The 18,449-nt window shown below is 43.5% G+C and overlaps 1 protein-coding gene across 2 annotated transcripts in view; it reads right to left on the reverse strand.

The window, feature by feature from the left end:
* npdc1a (neural proliferation, differentiation and control, 1a) overlaps positions 1-17,530 on the reverse strand; it is a 30,342-nt gene extending 12,812 nt beyond the window's left edge. Inside the window, exons 1-2 of one of the 2 annotated variants that reach the window (XM_061801823.1) lie at positions 17,198-17,526; positions 444-590 (exon numbers count right to left, since the gene is read on the reverse strand). In XM_061801823.1, the coding sequence (XP_061657807.1) occupies positions 444-590; positions 17,198-17,303 (253 nt within the window). In that variant the 5' untranslated portion in view covers positions 17,304-17,526. Of the gene's footprint in view, positions 1-443; positions 591-17,197 lie in introns of both variants that reach the window. The other variant, XM_061801824.1, reaches the window with a different exon arrangement.
* Between the last annotated feature and the right edge of the window lie 919 nt (positions 17,531-18,449).

The following is an 18,449-nucleotide window of genomic DNA, read 5'->3' on the forward strand; positions in this document are numbered from 1 at the left end:
TGGATAAAAGTGGGTTTTGCATTATTGAAATAAAACCGCCAAAGTGCACGTGAGCCCCAGGTATTATTTTTGTGATATATTTTCAAAACGTCAATTTTCTACATTGTTTTCTATGACTTTGAAAGTGTGTGGCTTTAAAAGGAGAGGCCGTCTCCAGTGAGTGAGCTTTCGCAGGCGACAAATTGAGTCTCAAGTTTTTTTTTTGCGGGTGTAAAACAACCTCCATAGTTTTATCTAGTCTTTAACGGACTTTTTCATCATTCAGAGTAATAGCCTGTGTGGCAAAATGATCCCGGTGAAGCTTTGAGGCAGAGGTTTTGCGGCGACCTTTTTCGTAATCAAATTATTCGCGCTGATCGATCAACCAATCGTTTCAGGGGTAGTGTAATGTTCTCAATTATTCATCGTAAGGGTAAAAGCGAGTGCGACTGATGCCTTCATACCGTGACGCTTTCTCGTCCTGGTCACGCAGCGACCCATCTCATCCTCCACCAGCACGGAGAGGCACGGACCGCAGCTGGCGGAGCCGGGCTGGCACAGGTGGCGTCCCTCTTTGGCACAGTCGATGTGGTGAGGGCAGATTTTACCAGCTGAGAGAGACAAGACACTTTTGATCAGGATCCTTGGTTCGGTTTTCTTCAACGGAGCCTTAAGACCCGCTCCCATACGGTTGAGTCATTTGCCACCACTTTGAACCGAGGACCGCGCCCGTCCCTGGCAATCCACAACATTGTTACAAACACATTTGTACCAGACACACGTAAACTAAGAAGAGGGTCAGAGACATTGCAGCAGCCGTGTCGGGCAGATTACCAACCCTGCTGCGTTGCGCCACGGGGCAGTCAGAGAAAGGTGCTCGCATAACAGGTCGAGTGAGCCCAGGACTGCTGTAATAAATCTATCTCAAAAGCCACGGTCGAGTTAGAGATCTTTCAAAGATGCAGGATTTGGGACAAATGATTCTTTCATTTACCGTAATTTTCGGCCTACAAGCCGCGACTCCCCCCCGCCCACGCTTTCAACCCTGTGGTTTATGGGGTGATGCGGCTAATTTGCGCATTTTTTCTAACGGCCGCAAACGGGCACTTGAGGGGAAAAGGTAAGAGTGAGACCGGTGGAATATATGTGCCAAAGAATTTAATATTTTTTGGTGGTCTGAGCGCTCTTCTTGTAATTAACACACATCTGCGTATATTTTGTAAACTTCCGGCCATTCGACAACTTGTCGCCGAGTGTTCATGTTCGCTACTGTTACGCAAGTAAAATGTTTCAAGGAGTGCCTATATAAGGACGAGAAAGACCGACAAAGGAGCTTCTTCTTACGACAAACTACGCCGCTTGGAACACTAACTACACGGACGCCGGACGCCTTTCGTTTTTGGACCAGGTGGAACTTTCGCTAACTTGGAATCCCGGCTGGGACGAACATTTTGCTTGTTTGGGAACACTCGTTCAGCATTGGTGACTATTTGCCGTTGTGACTCAACTACTCTGTTCTTGAATGCCAATTTTGTGTTAGCTATTTTATCGTGTTTATGTTGTGCTGCCTTGTCGCATTTTGCTGGTTTGAAAAAAGGGGACGTTAGTCTAAATTCACACGTAACACTGTGGACGTCTCATAAAGACGAACACAGCAAACGTACGTATGTGTGTATATCTTTTTATCAACTTTTGTTTTAAGGTCAGGATATAACGTATGTTAGCTCCCTCTATGTAGAAGAAGGAGGAGGAGGAATGAGAGCGGGGGGATTTCCCAGAATGCGTCGGCTACGTACCCAGATTTCCCGTTAGTAACACACGCGCATTCATCACCAGGAGACTATTCAGCACAGGGGAGCACTCAGACCGTCACACCGGCCCTGTTAGCGCGGCGCTAGTGTTAGTGCAGCGTTAGCATGGAGGTGCTAGCGTAAGCATTAGCGCGGCGCCATTAGCGTTAGCGCAGCGGCGCTAGGGTTAAACTCTTTGTAAATATCTCGTGTTTCAATGTGGGCTTCAATGTGGGCACTTGCAGCTTTTACTTAGCTGCGGCTTATGTATGTAGCAAATGGTATATTTCCTTTACAAATGTACTGGGTGGGGCTTATAACCAGGTGCACTCTGTAGGCCGGGAATTACGATACACACTATATTGTGATTTTTCTTTTTTTTTTTTTTTTTTTTTTCTTTGTCGTACGGCAACAGTCCAATCTGTTCTTCTTCCCCTTGGCGTATATTTACGCAAGGGCAGGTTATTAGTCATGCAGCGTGACGGCAGTAGGAGAGATTCAAGTGACCTCCATGGCAACAAGGGCTGCAATATGAGGGAAGATGTGCGATATTGCAGAAGCAGACATGCCGAAGGGGATCCTGGTGAGATGGAGGGAACACACGGGAGTGACGAGTCCTTTTCTGTCTATTGAGTTGCAGCCGCTTGGAAGTAAATATTACCTTTGCCAGTGAGGTTGGGTTTTCGTTGGAACAGGTGCAACTTACAGTCTACCATTGCAGAAATACAGTATAAAATCAGAAATGTGCAAAATAAGACTCGTTGGCAAAAAAAATTCAAATGAATTGCCGAACCCATTTAAAAAGAATCCATCCATCCATTATCCACACCGCTTGTCCTCAAAAGAGTAACGGGAGAGCTGGAGCCTAACCCAGCCAGCGTCAGGCGAAAGGCGGACTACACCCTGAACTGGTTGCCGGTCAGTCATAGGGCAGATATCAACATCATCACTGAGCGGGAAATAACATTATTTCATGACAGGATGTACAGGGGTGTCAAACTCATTTTTGTCGTGGGCCACGTTGTAGTTCCGGTTTCCCTCAGAGGGCTGTTATGACTGTGAAATCGTAAAAATCTCTGACCCCCTAATCATATTTACACCTGGAATTTATGAAGTAGTTTTGGAATCATAAATCAAGGGAAGTGTTCTTCAACGATTGTTGATGATTGGCAACACAAATGCTTGCAATATGTCAATATCATTTAGGATATGACAATGGAAAATTTTGGTGCAGATTTTAGCAAAAATCGTGGAAGTTGTTACACATGATTTGCCTCCGCGGGCCACATAAAATCAGGCGGCTGGCTGGATCTTGCCCCGGGCCTTCAGTTTGACACCAGTGATTTAAAGGATTTCATATGGTAGCTACATAACCTAAATTATCATAGAGGAACGCCGAATGAGTCATCACCGTATGTGACTAAAACGGACGAATCACGAGAGATGAGCTCCGTGGAACAACATTTTTTGACGTGCGTGGAAAACTACGCAGAGATGCTGCGCGGGACAGCGCGTAAGTCACGTGATGCAACATGGGATTTGTCGACAAGTATCAAGCGGCCTTAAAAGGTGATTTTTCTTGAAACTGGTAAGACAAAAACAATTATTATTATTATTTTTAAATACTAAGTCCATGTTAGAGCATCATTTTATGGAGGTCTAAGTAGCCAAAATCTGAGACCTTTCAAAGAATTTGTGCTGCATCCGATCATAAACCGTGTCATTCATAACCCGAGGTGCCGGTGTACTATTGGATGTCTTTGGCAGAGCAATGACGACGCACATTTTCTTGCATATGGCCGCCTGGTCTGACCCCCATTCCATTTGCGCAAGGAGTCAGCGGGGCGGTTACAGCAGATGACAAATATTTGTTGCTTTTGGTCAAACACCCGGGAGCGACGCGGCAGCCTTGTAAATGTTCTCTAATTAAATATTTGGTCGTTCATGTCGAATGACACAACGCAGCTCTTACCTGCTTTGGATTGTGGGTGTAAAACGCATGTACTCGGCTTCAAATAGCTCATTACAGCTTTGATTAATATGTCACTTATTTCCCCCTCCTTCATTTATCATTAAGGGTGTCTATTTTTGTCACGCGCGGCATACTTCCTGCGCCCGAGAGGTTCACCTTAGCTCGATCCCGCCGATTTCCTTCCATGCCGTGTCCTCTTCAAGAAAACCGATGAGCACAAACAGAAAGTCGGTTTTGTTCACCTTAAATTGTGACATAAAAATAAATCAAGCGTAGATGTTCTTCGGTTTGTCATATCTAGGTTCGAGGATTCAATAGATGGGGATGACTCATCGTTCTATTTTCGGGCGTGTTCTAATCATGGCTTAAAAAAAAAAAAAAAAAAAAAGCCGAGCCCGAACTGGAAGAATGATATGAATGTTGTGGTTGCTGCAAATGAATATGTGACATGTCTGTACTGTACTCTCATTGTAGTCAGTAGTTGTTGGTTATGTATCGATCTTTAAATCTTATTTCCTCTGGGTTTTACCTAAGTGTTGAACAACGAAAGACTTGTTGAAGAAAGTTGAGTCACAGTCGACGCATTGTTGACGTCGCAGTTATTTTTTCCCTTTCCCCCCAAAACTTTTTTTTGCACAATTCATGTGAAGATATTTCAACAGAAATGCATAGAAACAAATAAATACATCATAATTACAATGTTCCATTACTGCAGTTGGTGTTGTTCATTGGAGCCCTGTCTAGTTTCTTTTCTTTGGTGAAGAAGATGGAAATTTTTCATCGTTTCTTGCTACCTGTGCCGTGGTCCCGCTGGTAACAATATTTCAAGCCTAGTGGCAATCGAAATCATAAAGGCTAGATTATGGTTCGCAAGCAACAGATGAGTCTGAAGTCCTTTGAACGGAGGCCAATTAAAGGAAGAAACCCGGAAAATGTGATTACGACTTCATTTTAGAACGTCAAGGCGGTGTAGCAGTCAACCCGTTGGAATTCTGGAAACTGAAAAACTAAATTTACAAGAGAAAAAAAAAATGTAGTGTAACATGCAACCCATTCAATGTTGCTACAATCTAAAATCAAAGTATTGGGTCCAGAGGACCTCTTGTATTGTCTCATTTTGGGGTGGTCAGTTTTCTACTTCTAAATAGCCCAGTGGGGAACTACGAATAACGGAGTGTTTTTATTCTCCTGTATTTACATATTTTGGAGGCAAATATTCATAAAGAGGTGAAAAACCAATCGGACAAAGTGCTAGAAGTAGTACTTATTCAAAAACCCAGACTCTAGACAAGCAGAAAATCCAAATCCAAGTCTGCCAAAGTAACATGACACACAGATTGATGAACCATATCACCTGAGGAAGTTCACGATGGCCAAAGCACTCCAGAGGTCTGTTCGAAGAGTGAAATATTCTGTCCTGTGCTCAAAAGCAATGCCTCAAAGCTCTTGTACGTGCCCTCAGGACAACCGCGTCAGGCACCGCAGGTCATTACAGACATTCACCACCACAATAAAGCACTAAAAGCCCAAAGACGAGCTTCCATCCCTCAGGCCGTACAGACTATAAACACTCAGCAACCCAAACAATCGCATCCATCACCAGCATCTTCATAAATGCTTTAAAACATGGCTCGATGCAAGAAGTGTGTAGCGCTTTCAACATGCAGTAACGCAGTAGTACATAATACTTCTGATGGGATGAACTCCCATTTTCATAATTTGGATGGCGCTCAACCTCCAAATTGCTGTTGTCAAGATTCTTTGCTTTCGAAGGCAAATTAGGTTGAACAATTGAGGGATCCTTACTTTTTTTTTTTTTTTTTTTTTTACATTTATGTGACAAAGTAAAACTGTCAGTTCGACATCTTCATTTGAAAGACAAAAAAAAGGCGACCATATATATATATATATATATATATATATATAAAATGATAGAGGACAGTTCGAGGCTTTGTATGGCAGGGGTCACCAACACGGTGCCCGCGGGCAAATGGTAGCCCGCGAGGACCATATAAGGGCGCCCGCGAGGTATGTTCTAAAAATACTGTTAGGCCACAAATTGTTCCTATTATTTGCGCTTTAAATTCAGAATCTGACTTGCTTACGTGAATTAAAATTTTAAAATACCTGTAATGTGATTTACTCCAATAAATTAAAACAAAAATATTTTATGCACGCGTAATGAACCGAGTCTGAAATTTGCCGCAAACAGGTCACGTAGCCATTCATATGATTGGCGCTCACGAAGCGCCCCTCAGCCTCAAAAAGGTCGCTGAGCCCTGTCGTACGGTGTCCAATAAGGTAGAATACGAAGACTTGCTCAACTAGAGCAAAATCTGTTTGTCATTCAATTGTCTAACATTAATGGATTGCAAGTGTTTTGAATAAAAATATTTACTGTAATTGCAGCTTTGGTACTGTGCTAGTAGTAATTGGGATGTTTCAATTACCATAATTCCCGGCCTACAGAGCGCACCTGGTTATAAGCCTCGGTACACAGAAAGAGTTTACCGCTAGCGTTAGCATGAGGCTAGCGTTAGAGTGGCACTAGCGTTAGCACGGCGCAAGGGTTAAACTCTGTACCGAGGCTTATAACCAGGTGCGCTAACGCTAACGCTATAACCAGGTGCGCTAATGCTAACGCTAGCGCTGCATCACCACATAAACCACAGGGTTGAAAGCATGTGGAAAAAAGTCGCAGCTTGTAGGCCGGAAATTACGGTAACATACACATTTTAGGCATGTCTGCGCAGTACAAGCATAACTCTGGACTAAATGTAACCAGAGCTTGGAAGGTCCCCTCGTGAAAAAAAACAAAACAAAACGAAAACAAAACTATTAACTTGTGGATTTTGTCTCGTCATAAGGGACAAAACCCATTGTGTGTTGTTGCTTTAACACATCTGCACATTATAAAAATGCGGGACAAATCTCAGTAGTGCCAGTCTGCAGGTACCGCAAACGAATGTGGAGGAACGCACCGCGGTCACAAGCGTGCAGGTAGTTATTTTTCACACAAACACGAAGCGAGCATATGCGCGCAAACGCTAAGTGGCTGTACATCCGTCACTATGGAGGCGTAAGGTGGGGAAAACGGTGAGAGAACGCGGGTGTCGAAATGGCACGTAAGTGCGAAAATCTGCAAAGGGGGTGGCCAAATAAATCTGAATTCATTCCTGTGCGTGCACGCAAAAAAATATTTAACACATCACGAATTCCAATGTGGTCCTTTTAAAACATTATATAGACAACACAAAAGATGTTTGGTTTGGAGCTGAGCTATTAGTAATGTTTCATGCGGAACTTGAAAGTCACATTTTTTCACAATTTAGCATTAAATATTGTGTTGCAACATGCATAAAGTTCTCGTTATCACAGTTGCCGCAATGCTTTAGTGGACATAACATTTTTGCTGTCGAAGACGGAGCTTCAGTTCTTGCCGCCGCCCTCAGCCCTTAACACCAGGTCCGTGGTCTCGCTGGTGTGGAAAGACCAGCAGCGATCGGAATAGCCGAAGCTAGCGAGGCTAACTGCTGTTCTCATCCACAACAAACTAATTTTTGTACTTTTAGACCTAGCCTATTTCTTCAAACACATGATTAGCGTGTAGTCGATTACGAGATTTAAATGTTGATGGGTCGACTCACGGACTAACCGGTTCAACCACTAACACGGCTGCTAAGTTTGAGATAGCTAATTGAACCCGATTATCTGGCGATCAGTCCATGGCGTATCGCTGCCCTCTCTCTAAAACACGCGAGGATAGGATAGGCTACAACATACCGAGGACTGAAACGACAATAAGTGGTGTAGAAAATGGACGCCTGGAATAGAAAATGGATCTGTGGATTGACGTAAACCTGCCTTCAAGGGCTGAACTTTCAAAACACTCCAGGGACCATTAACTAAGTCGATTTTCACAAGGATGAACGCGCCTGTAAAATTTGGTGAGCTTTGGACTCGAAGAATAATTCTGAGGCAATTTCAAAGACTCTGTGTTTGGTCCAAAGGAATTTAACTCACAATACATAAGTTCAATTAGCTACAAACATGAGAGGGCTTAAAATGGTCCGCTCTGATCTGGAACAGGGCGGACCGAGTGAAAAGGTTCATCACAGCTGTCTACGCAGAGGCATGACAAAGACTTTTCACCGGATTTGCCCGTGTCAGTCCTCGCCTCCCCTTGTGCTCTCGCTAAATTAAAAAGCTCAATCGGGTGTCACGTGAGGGAGGAAAAGCAGACAATCGCGAGGCAAAACAAATTCCCCCAAAAATATGCCGCCATTCCGCATTTCAATCGCGTGGAAAAACGCATTATGCAACGCCCGCTACAGAGTCCTTGTTACAAGAGAAAGGGAAAAAAAAATGACTACTTCTCCATCAGCTCCTGTTGCCAGGCTTCATCAAAAAAGCGAAAAAGATCTGAGTAAACACTGCGGACGCCTTTGTGTCAGTTTATTATGTTCCTCCAAGTTGTACAGCGACGGCACATCAAATCCAACCCCGCGAGGGGAGGGAGCGCGGCAGGAAATAAAGCCGAGCGGGTTGTGCAACCCTATTGTGTTGATTTCCTGATTCTCTGATGGCATCCAGGAAGTGAGCGTGACATTCTTAATCAAGTGGAAAGCGCTTTCGTAGGGCCTCCCCGCGACTTGATTTGTGCGCGCGGCATTTTTATTTCCCCTGAGCGTACAAAACGGGAGCACGGTTCGCAAACCTTGCGTGCCTTTAGCGCTCCCCGGGGAGCTCATTACGAGAAGCATTTAAAGAACGTGTGCGATCATACCCCGAAACGTGTATCGGGACAAATACATGACATTGAGGGTACACCGATGACATGGACGTAGCGCATGTACAGAAAGAGGAGCGACTACTTAACGTGAATGTTTACCGTTTATTCCAACAAGGGTCTTTCGTGTTTGTTGTCTTGCAAAGACGAGGAAAATTATTATAACGCACAAGCGTCAAACCTTAACGGGTAGCCGGAGAAACCGAGACGGGAAGTGAAAGTATATTTTCTGTCATGGTTGCGGCAACGTATTGTGATGCTTGTAACATGTCCCCCCCACCCCCCAACAAATCAATACAATAATCTAATCATTCAAATGGAGAAGCCAAACCAAAGCCGACAAACAGGAAAAACAAGCCGCAAACTGTCAAAGAAGAAGACTCAGACGGACAAAAAAAGATGTTAGGGTTCTACAAAACATTCCTAAAAGGCAGTTGAGATGAAAACCATTTTTTGTCAATTTGTAAAATTTTGATCTAATTACAATGAACAAAATAAGTATTTGAACACCCTTTTATATTGCAAGTTCTCCTACTTAGAAATCATGGAGGGGGCTGAAATTTTCATCGTAGGTGCATGTCCAGTGTGAGAGAGATAATCTAAAAAGAAAAATCCAGCAATCACAATGTATGATTTTTAACGATTTATTTGTGTGTTACAGCTGCAAATAAGTATTTGAACACCTGAGAAAACCAATATTAATATTTGTTACAGTAGCCTTTGTTTGCAATTAAAGAGGTCAAACATTTCCTGTAGTTGTTTACCGGGTTTGCACATACTGCAGGAGGGATTTTGGCCCACTCCTCCACACAGATCTTCTCTAGATCAGACAGGTTTCTGGGCTCTCGCTGAGAAACACGGAGTTTCAGCTCCCTCCAAAGATTTTCTATTAGGTTTAGGTCTGGAGACTGGCTAGGCCACGCCAGAACCTTGATAGGCTTCTTAAGGAGCCACTCCTTGGTTTTCCTGGCTGTGTGCTTCGGGTCATTGTCATGTTGAAAGACCCAGACGGGGGCCTTGACGTGATGGTTTAAGCAGGGGAACCTTCCATGCCATGCATGATTTCAAACCATGATGTCTTTGTGTATTACCAACAGTCACCTTGGAAGCGGTGGTCCCGGCTCTTTTCAGGTCATTGACCAAGTCCTGTCGTGTAGTCCTGGGATGATTCCTCACCTTTCTAAGGATCATTCAGACCCCACGAGGTGATATCTTGCATGGGGCTCCACTCCCATTGAGTCTGACTGTCATGTTTAGCTTCTTCCATTTTCTAATGATTGCTCCAACAGTGGACCATTTTTCACCAAGCTGCTTGGCAAATTCTCCGTAGCCCTTTCCAGCCGTGTGGAGTTGTACAATTTTGTCTCTGGTGTCTTTGGACAGCTCTTTGGTCTTGGCTATGTGACAAGTTTCAGTCTTACTGATTGTATGGGGTGGACAGGTGTCGTCATGCAGCTATCTGATTCAGGATAATACATACTTTTAAAGGCGGACTGACAGGTCTTTGAGGGTCAGAATTCTAGGTGATAGGTGTTCAAATACTTACTTTCAGCTGTGTCACACAAATAAATCGTACATTGTGATTTTTGGATTTTTCTTTTTAGACGATCTCCCTCACAGTGGACATGCACCGACGATGAAAATTTCTGATCCCTCCATGATTTCTAAGTGGGAGAACTTGCACTATACCAGGTTGTTGAAATACTTATTTTCTTCAGTGGAAACAAAATTATGAAAAAAGGTAAGTAGTGGCTTCTAAATTGCGATAATTTTGCTTCACTATAATCACATAACATTTTTTAGACGGAGCCCCTTTAAAAAGGATACGGACCCTAAAATGAGCTACCTTCATGCCTCGCGGTCTTTCGCCACACAGCGGAAAATGTTGCCGTTGCCTAATCGCCCCCGGCGAGCGTCGTCACGTCTCAGAAATGGTTTCAAAAATAAGCGACAACGTTCGTGGTAAGCAGTCTTATCGGCGTCGTCGCACGGATGCCGCGTAGGCACTCCTTTCCCACACTAATCTTATTCAATGAATTCAACGAGATGCGTGCGCGCTCGGTGGAAAATGGGCCATGACTTTCTTACCTCATTAACAAACACAACATAATGGTAGGCACGAAAAAAAAACTTTTTCTATCAAACCGGGGAAGGGGGGGGGGGGGAGAGAAGCGCTCAAAATTCTTTTAAGTGTGTGATTGGCTGTTTTGTGCTGTAGCGCTCGCCGTCATGCCAATCATTGTCAGAAAACTGTAACCCTGACATGGGGGATAATTACTGTGCCATTATCATCAAGAGTGAAGGAAAGCAGCAGCAGCAGCAGCAGAAGCAGCAAACACCCCCCACCCCCACCCCGGCCCACCCCAGCAGACAGAACAAAGGGCTTATCCATTGGCAGCGTGTAGGTGGCCTTGATGTATTCCATTCTATTTTCATGACTTGTTGGCCAGATGATGCACCAAGATGATTAATTTGCTCGCCACCTCTCACGAGCAAAGGGGTGGGAGTCGCACGATTCAATAAGTAACATTTCGGAGGGGATCGCAACCGATAAACGGTGGAGAAGCTCTTGATTTGAACGATAAGATCGATCGATTGATTCGTCGCAACTGGAAATCAGCTGCGGGCAGCAATGAGCGCACTACAAAGGGCGTCCTTGGTTTACGAGGGTCCTGACGAGTGGGCTCGATGTACCAAACGTCACAAACTTAGCTACTTTGTGCAGCGGGCCAAGAATTGACCATCCAACGGCACAAGAAGTTATGCACCATTGCTGCTATATTTTGTTTTTAACTGGACTTTGGTTTTATATTTATGATCTAATTACCGTAATTTCCGCCCAACAAGCCGCGACTTTTTTTCCACGCGCTTTCAACCCTGCGGTTTATGCAGTGATGCGGTGCTAGCGTTAGCGCACTTGGTTATAAACCTCGGTAGACAGAAAGAGAGTTTAATGATAGCTCCGCGCTAACGCTTGCACGCACAAACGCTAGCCTCGCGCTAACACTAACCCCGTGCTAACGCTAGCCCCTGCGCTAACGTTAAACTCTCCGAGGCTTATAACCAGGTGCACTCTGTAGGCCGGTAATTACGGTATCTGTATACCAATACAAAGATCCAAATATGACAAGATGATGCACAGTTTAAAAGATATAATTTGGTGATTCTACCACATACCACTAAGAAAAAGCCCAGGTACAAACCAGCGGTGCACATATACCCGACTCAGAGAAGCACTGCATTACACAGTTGTGTGGTAATCGAGATCTTGGAAGAAATCCATCGAGTGCACAATACGCTGGAGCAGTGAGACTGCAGACCTGCACTTTCCCAATTGTTGCAAAGTCACGACCCACTTTCATAGAAGTCGAGAACCGTAAAGATTTTTTTTTTTTTTAGTGTAGAAATAAGTGTCTGAAAACATGTACAGTATATTATATTTTTAAAGGCTGTTTTGAGACTATTGCGAGAAGCCACTGAAAAATCATAACGGGCCCCTCCCATGCCGCGCACGCTTCGGAAAACACCTCCAGATATTAAAGGTTCACTGTGATGAAATGCATGATTTTTAATATGTTATTAATGAAAAAAAAGGCAGCCAGTATGGACCCATCCGTTTTTTTTTTTTTTTCCCACCACACAACATGATTTTGACGTATATGGCTTTTTGTCACTTCCGCCATGAAAATCCTCTTGAGGGATTCGTTTTGGAAAAGAAGCAGGAAGTGATGTTGGTAGCGGTCTTGTATGTTTCTACTGGTTTTATCTGCTGGAAGGTAGCCCTTTGTTCCTTGGTGTTAGCCAAAATGCAGGCTCGCTGTATTGCTGGATATGGTTCCAACACTCGGGAGGATAAATTCATTTCTCATACTTTTCAAAAAGACCGGGTTCGTCATGAAAAATGGATTGCACGGGTGCAAAGGACGAGAGCCTCTTGGGTTCCAAATGACAGGTAGGTGTGTGTATACAGCTACTAAAAAAAAAAAAAAAAAAAAAAAATTAAATAATAGTTGGGGTGGGGTGGGGGACGTAATCCTCTCAGAACGTAACTAAAGATCAGTCAGGGGTGCTAAATGTGTCGATGTAGCCGTTAGCGCCAAGCACGGCTTCGAGCAGGCTGGCTCATACATACTGTCTGGGAGTCTGTTAGTTAGAAGTGAGACGCATATCATCTAAACATGGCTCAAAAAAATAGGGTAATATTGCCCCGTCACTTCACTCGATTGTGAGACGTTCTCTTCTTTGAAAAGCGCTGTCTCATAGTAGGTGGCACAGCGTGTTTTCAATGCCAAATGTCACGATGATGAACAAACGATGCAGGCAATATGGCTACCACTTGGACGTCGAGACTTCCGCAACTTTGCGCATGGATGACGCGCTCTCCATTCATGTTGATTTTTTTCGTAAGGACATTGAAGTGAATAATGTTAAATGTATTTTTCATCACAATATCTATTTTAGAATGTTTGTAGGCTTTGACCTTTGACCTTTAAAGTCTAGAATCACGAGGCCCAAAAACAGCTTCTCCCATCTAGCTGTGATACGCATCCGCCCCCAAAGAAACCACTAAAGTTTACACACCCCACCCTCACTTAAACATAAGTGCAATAAACGAGAAATGTACCGTACCTTCACAACATAGTTGCGTTCCTATGGTGGTCAAATGCAATTGTTAGCAAGCTAAAGCATTAGCAATTAGCAAATATTTGTACGAAAAAAAGAAGACTGAGGTTATAAGGAAACAAATAACTGTCAGATACTTCATACCAGAAAAGTGACACAAAATAGTTGTTGATGGATAAACACTATGTTTTCCCCACAGCTTTTAATCAAATACCATATAAAGAAGTTGGACAGAAAACACATTTTTAATTGTTTGTTGCTAAAAATGTTTTAGCCATCATCTGCTCTTTAAAAGCTATCTGCAGCGATGTCTAAAATAGACATTGTGTCTCGGCGTGCGCGCTGCGAGGCGTCGGCGCTCCAGGGCGAGGTATTTTACGTAGCAAAAAAATAAAATGAAAAAAATAATACTTGCTGCCATGGTTGCTGAAACAGTAAATACAAATTTTTAAAAATTAAAGAAAAAAAAAAAGGAAAATCTCAGACATGGGGTAAATTTCCACAACATCCTGGGGAAAAGAAAATATGCTCTCTTTCTTTCTAAAGGTTTTAAATACAGATGATGGTCTAAAATGGACAAACAACCGAAATTTGAAAGCAATGAGCTCAAAAACCAAATTCCCAAAATAAATTTGGGGTTTCTGAAGGGAGGGGTGACACTATAAAGATAAGATATTCCCAGACTGTAAGATGATTTCGAAAGCACGGCTAATTCACTACCTTGTTCCTCATTCCAGTTCAAAACAGGCCCTTGATGTTGCGTGACATATTAAAAAAAAAAAAAAAAAAAAAAATCTGTCACTTGGTCTGACACGATCTCTGCAGCCCAAGTTCCAGCAGTTTTTTTTGGTTTGTTTTAATCTCTTAACCTGCCGGGAGCTGACGTCAAAGCCGCACACTGAGCCGGCCTCCAGACAACCGACAGGGCGCCTCTGAAGTTGTACAATTCATAACTCACGAAATCTGAATTTACCAAAAACGTTTGCGACGTACGTGGCACAAGACGAGTTTGAAACGTGATCACGCCTGCCGCCGTAGACGAGACATTTTTTTCCACGAATACGCATTGTATGCAAAACGACAATAACGCTGAATTCATTTGAGGTCTTTAAATGAACACATATTACCCATTGATGCTGCAATTTTACGATCCTAATTGCCAAAAGATGAGTTTATGATTTAGACCGTGTGTGTCGAGTTTGTTTGTGATAAAATTATATTTAGGTTATTTAGGTGAGATAAAACTGTAGCATGGTAGATCACATTTCTGATGTCCCGGGTTCAATCCCGACCCCGCCTGTGCGGAGTTTGCATGTTCTCCCCGTGCCTGCGTGGGTTTTCTCCGGGTGAGCACTCCGGTTTCCTCCCACATCCCAAAAAACACTTTGGACACTCAAAATTGCCCCGAGGTGTGATTGTGAGTGCGACTGTTGTTTGTCTCCATGTGCCCTGCGATTGGCTCCAGTTCCAGCACTCCCCCGCGCCCCTTGTGAGGATAAGCGGCTGAGAAAATGGATGGATGGCGGTGAGCTAAAGCCGTAGATGAGCCTCATGCGAAGGTGGTTTGTTTGTGTTGAATAATTTACCGACTGAATACTGTCATTTATGTAACATGGGATTGTGACTGTGTACATGCTAGATGCATGCTGATGATGCTTTGACTACACTGAAAAAGAAAATAGAACAAAAATTAATATCCGTTTTTTTCTTTAAATTTAATGATCCTCTGTTTTAAATGCTTTGCCAGCATTTTGCGGAATTGTAGAGAATTAGAAGGTGTCAATTATTTGTAGATTGTCAGTATTTGCAGAGGAACAGGTGGGGGGGGGTTCTCCGCACTTGTTGGGGAAAAAACAAAACAAAACAAAAAACAGCCGAGTTCGTGAAATGGTTTACCACAACAGACGGAGATTCACTTTTTGTTCATTTATTTCCATGGTAAAGAGGTTAACGCTACTTACGCGAAAAGAACTCCGTTTTTGTAGTTCGGTACACTTAGTCACGATGACGTGTCACTGTTTTGCTACACCCCCCCCCCCCTGCATTTCACAATTATGTGTTTCACAGGAAAAGTGCACTCATCTGCCAGTACACGCGTCCTATATTCATATTACCCAAGCTAACGATAATTTGCAAAATGACAATTCATTAAAAACTCAGCGTCGCGTATCCCCGGCAAACGTGTCCATAAGCATTTGGTGCCAACGTGTCGTTTCTGTGCAGGGGAGGGTTCAGCCGGGGGTGGGGTGGGGTGGGGGTCGCCAAGGATGACGTTTGACCGTCCAGCTGTTGCTGCTCTCACACGGGTTATCGTGCCGAGAGCGTTAGGAGCAGATTATCTCGCCCGAGCGCCGTCGGTTAAGCAGTGGGCAATAAACGGACGGGCCCAGAAGACCACTTCGTCCCGTTCCTGAGAAAATTCCAAAAGCAAAATAAAACTGGGATAGAACTAGGAATGGGCCATTGCATTGTTTTTTTTTTGTCCCTTAAAATGATGATCTGATATCAAATATTTTATTCCCCCCTAGCCATATGTCATGTGCAGGACTCACTACGATGTAATTTTTTTTTTAAGTTAATTCTTATTCTTAGTCCTTAATTCATTAAACTGTACATGCTAGATACTGTACATTATGTTAATGACTTGTGTTTTTTTTCCACTATATTGTGTAATCTGTACACAATTATCAATTAAACCATTTCTGGATTTTCACAGGTATTGATTAAATAGTTATTGTAATATTTTTGTCAGCAGGTCAGTTTGAGCTCGTGTGTTATTTTGGCCCTTACAGTATGCTGGCTAATACTATTTATTGATGAACCTCATGTGTTTGTTTGTATTGAATAATTTATGAACAGAATCCCTGCTTAAAAAAAAAAAATGCTTAGCTCCACGACGTTGCTATTTTATGATCGTCTGCATTTTAAGTGCTTCGCCGCTAGGTTATGGCATTTATGCGAAATGGCAAAACCGTTTAAACAAGGACGTCAAGGACGGTTTCCATTATACTTCTTGGGATATTTTTGTTTGGGGGGGTGACTTGGCTCTAAAATTTTATTTTGGCTAATGTTACATTTTATTGATGAGCCTTTAAAAGGCTGTTTGTTGGTGTTGAATAATTAAATGTACAGAATGTAAGTTTATCGGTAAAATATGTGCAGAATTGTGCGCATGCTAGCTCCATCGTCTTCTTCTTTTCCTTTCGGCTTGTCCCGTTAGGGGTCACCACACCGACACGCATATTTGTTCGGCACAGTTTTACGCTGGATGCCCTTCCTGACGCAACCCCTCTGCATGATGTTGGTATTTTATGATCATATCTATTTTAAGTGCTTCGCCGCTAGGTTATGGCGTTTATGCGAAATGGCAAAACCGTTTAAACGAGGACGGCAGTTATTTGTGAATTTCTGTAGGGGTTTACTTTATTACTTTTTGGGATATTTTTGTTTGGGTGGGGTCACTTGGCTCTGAAATGTTATTTGGGATAATGTTAATTATCATTGATGTTTGTGTTGAATAATTTACCAATTGAATACAGTTTATGTAACCGTGGGCTCACGATTCTGTTCAATATTAGGGAGATAAACACTTTTGACAGTGAACAAGATACCAACAATTATTGTAATTTGAAAAAAAAAAGTACCAAAAAACGAAATGTGAGCAACAGAGGAAATGCTAACAGCAAGGAAAACGATGACGTTTTAATGTTTTTTCCCCACCTTGTTGCCCGTTTCCACTCTCGCTCACTCAACCTGCACATATGGAAAATAGCAGGCGGCCAAGGCAGACAAAACAAGAAAATAGTCACTCTGTGCTCGATGTTTCGATGTTTTAAAACGTCTCCATTTTGACGCAAAGCTGTGGCAGCCTGACAGGTGCCACGAGCTCGTCCATTAAAGATGCCCCCGGATGACGCACGTCGACGAGGCAAATTGTTTTTTTTTTTTTTTGGTTTTTGGGTGGGATACAAACACTAGCGAGGAATAAAGTGCGTATGGTGGACATTTTGCTGACAAATGCGGCGTCGGGTCGTCGCGTTTTACCTGGAAGGCTAGCAGCGGCGCGGACGACGCAGAGCACGACCGCGGCCAGGAGCAGCGTAGAAGCCCGGCGACGGCGTTCGCTCCGCGGGCTGGAGAGCGGCAGCATCGTCGGTGGAGGTGGTAGTTGTCTTGTCGGGAACGGAGAACCGGGGACGGGGATTTTGTTGTCATTCCCCCATCCTTTGTGTGTGGAGGGGGTGTTGTCGCCGTGTAGTTCGTTTTAAAGAGCGCTTTTCGGTAGTCGGGAGAGGGCAGCGACGGAGCAGGTAGTCGATCCGGCTCACAGTGCACAGTAATCCGCGACAAGTGCTAAAGATAGCGGGGCGACAGGGGAGGGGAGGGGGGAGGGATCCGAGGGAGGGGGGCGTGTGAGGCGCTGAGCCTCCCTGCTTGCGTACGAGCTTTGGAAGTGATGCCTTTACGTTCTCCTGGGAAACTATCAATGCGATTGGAAACGTTACCGTTGACGTGATTGAATATGTGTAAATATTTCAAAATACCACTCGTCCCTGCTACTTAAAATTTGATTTTTTTCCCCCCAAGAAATACAGTCATTTAAATTAGTGTGGTGTGTGGGGGGCTCTCTCTAGTGGTCTGTGAAAGAATCACTGGATTAAATGTTCAAACTGCACAACGTTATTAATACACAGTACATTTCAAGTACAGTACAGTTGCATAACTTGCCTTTCATCTTTTAGGACTGTTTTCAAACATGCAGGTATTTTTTTTTTAATTTAACTATCCATCCATCCATTTTCTTTGGCGCTTATCCTCACGACGGTCACGGGGAGTGCCGGAGCCTATCCCAGCTATCAACGGACAGGAGGCGGGGTACACCCTGAACTGGTCGCCAGCCAATCGCAGGGCACATTGAGACAAACAGCCGCACTCACAATCACACCTATGGGCAATTTAGAGCACCGGTGTCAAACTCAAGGCCTGGGCGCCAGATCCGGCCCGCCACATGATTTCAGATGGGCAAATCATCGGTGTCAAAATCCGTGATTTTTGTGAAAATATGTCCCAACATTTCAAATTGTCATATATCATAAATGATGTCAAGATATGCATTAATGTGTTTGCAAATCAATAAATTTTGCATGTTTTTGGGATGAACATGGAAATTCCACACAGGTGGAGCCGGGAATCCACTCCGGGTCCTCGGCCCACCGTGCTGCCATTTGGAAACTACTGAAATGAATTTTATTTTTATTTATGTTAATGTTCAAACTGGGAATTTTGTTACAGTGGC

The sequence above is a fragment of the Syngnathoides biaculeatus genome, chromosome 17, assembly GCF_019802595.1.
Source record: "Syngnathoides biaculeatus isolate LvHL_M chromosome 17, ASM1980259v1, whole genome shotgun sequence".
Classification (NCBI taxonomy): Eukaryota; Metazoa; Chordata; class Actinopteri; order Syngnathiformes; family Syngnathidae; genus Syngnathoides; species Syngnathoides biaculeatus.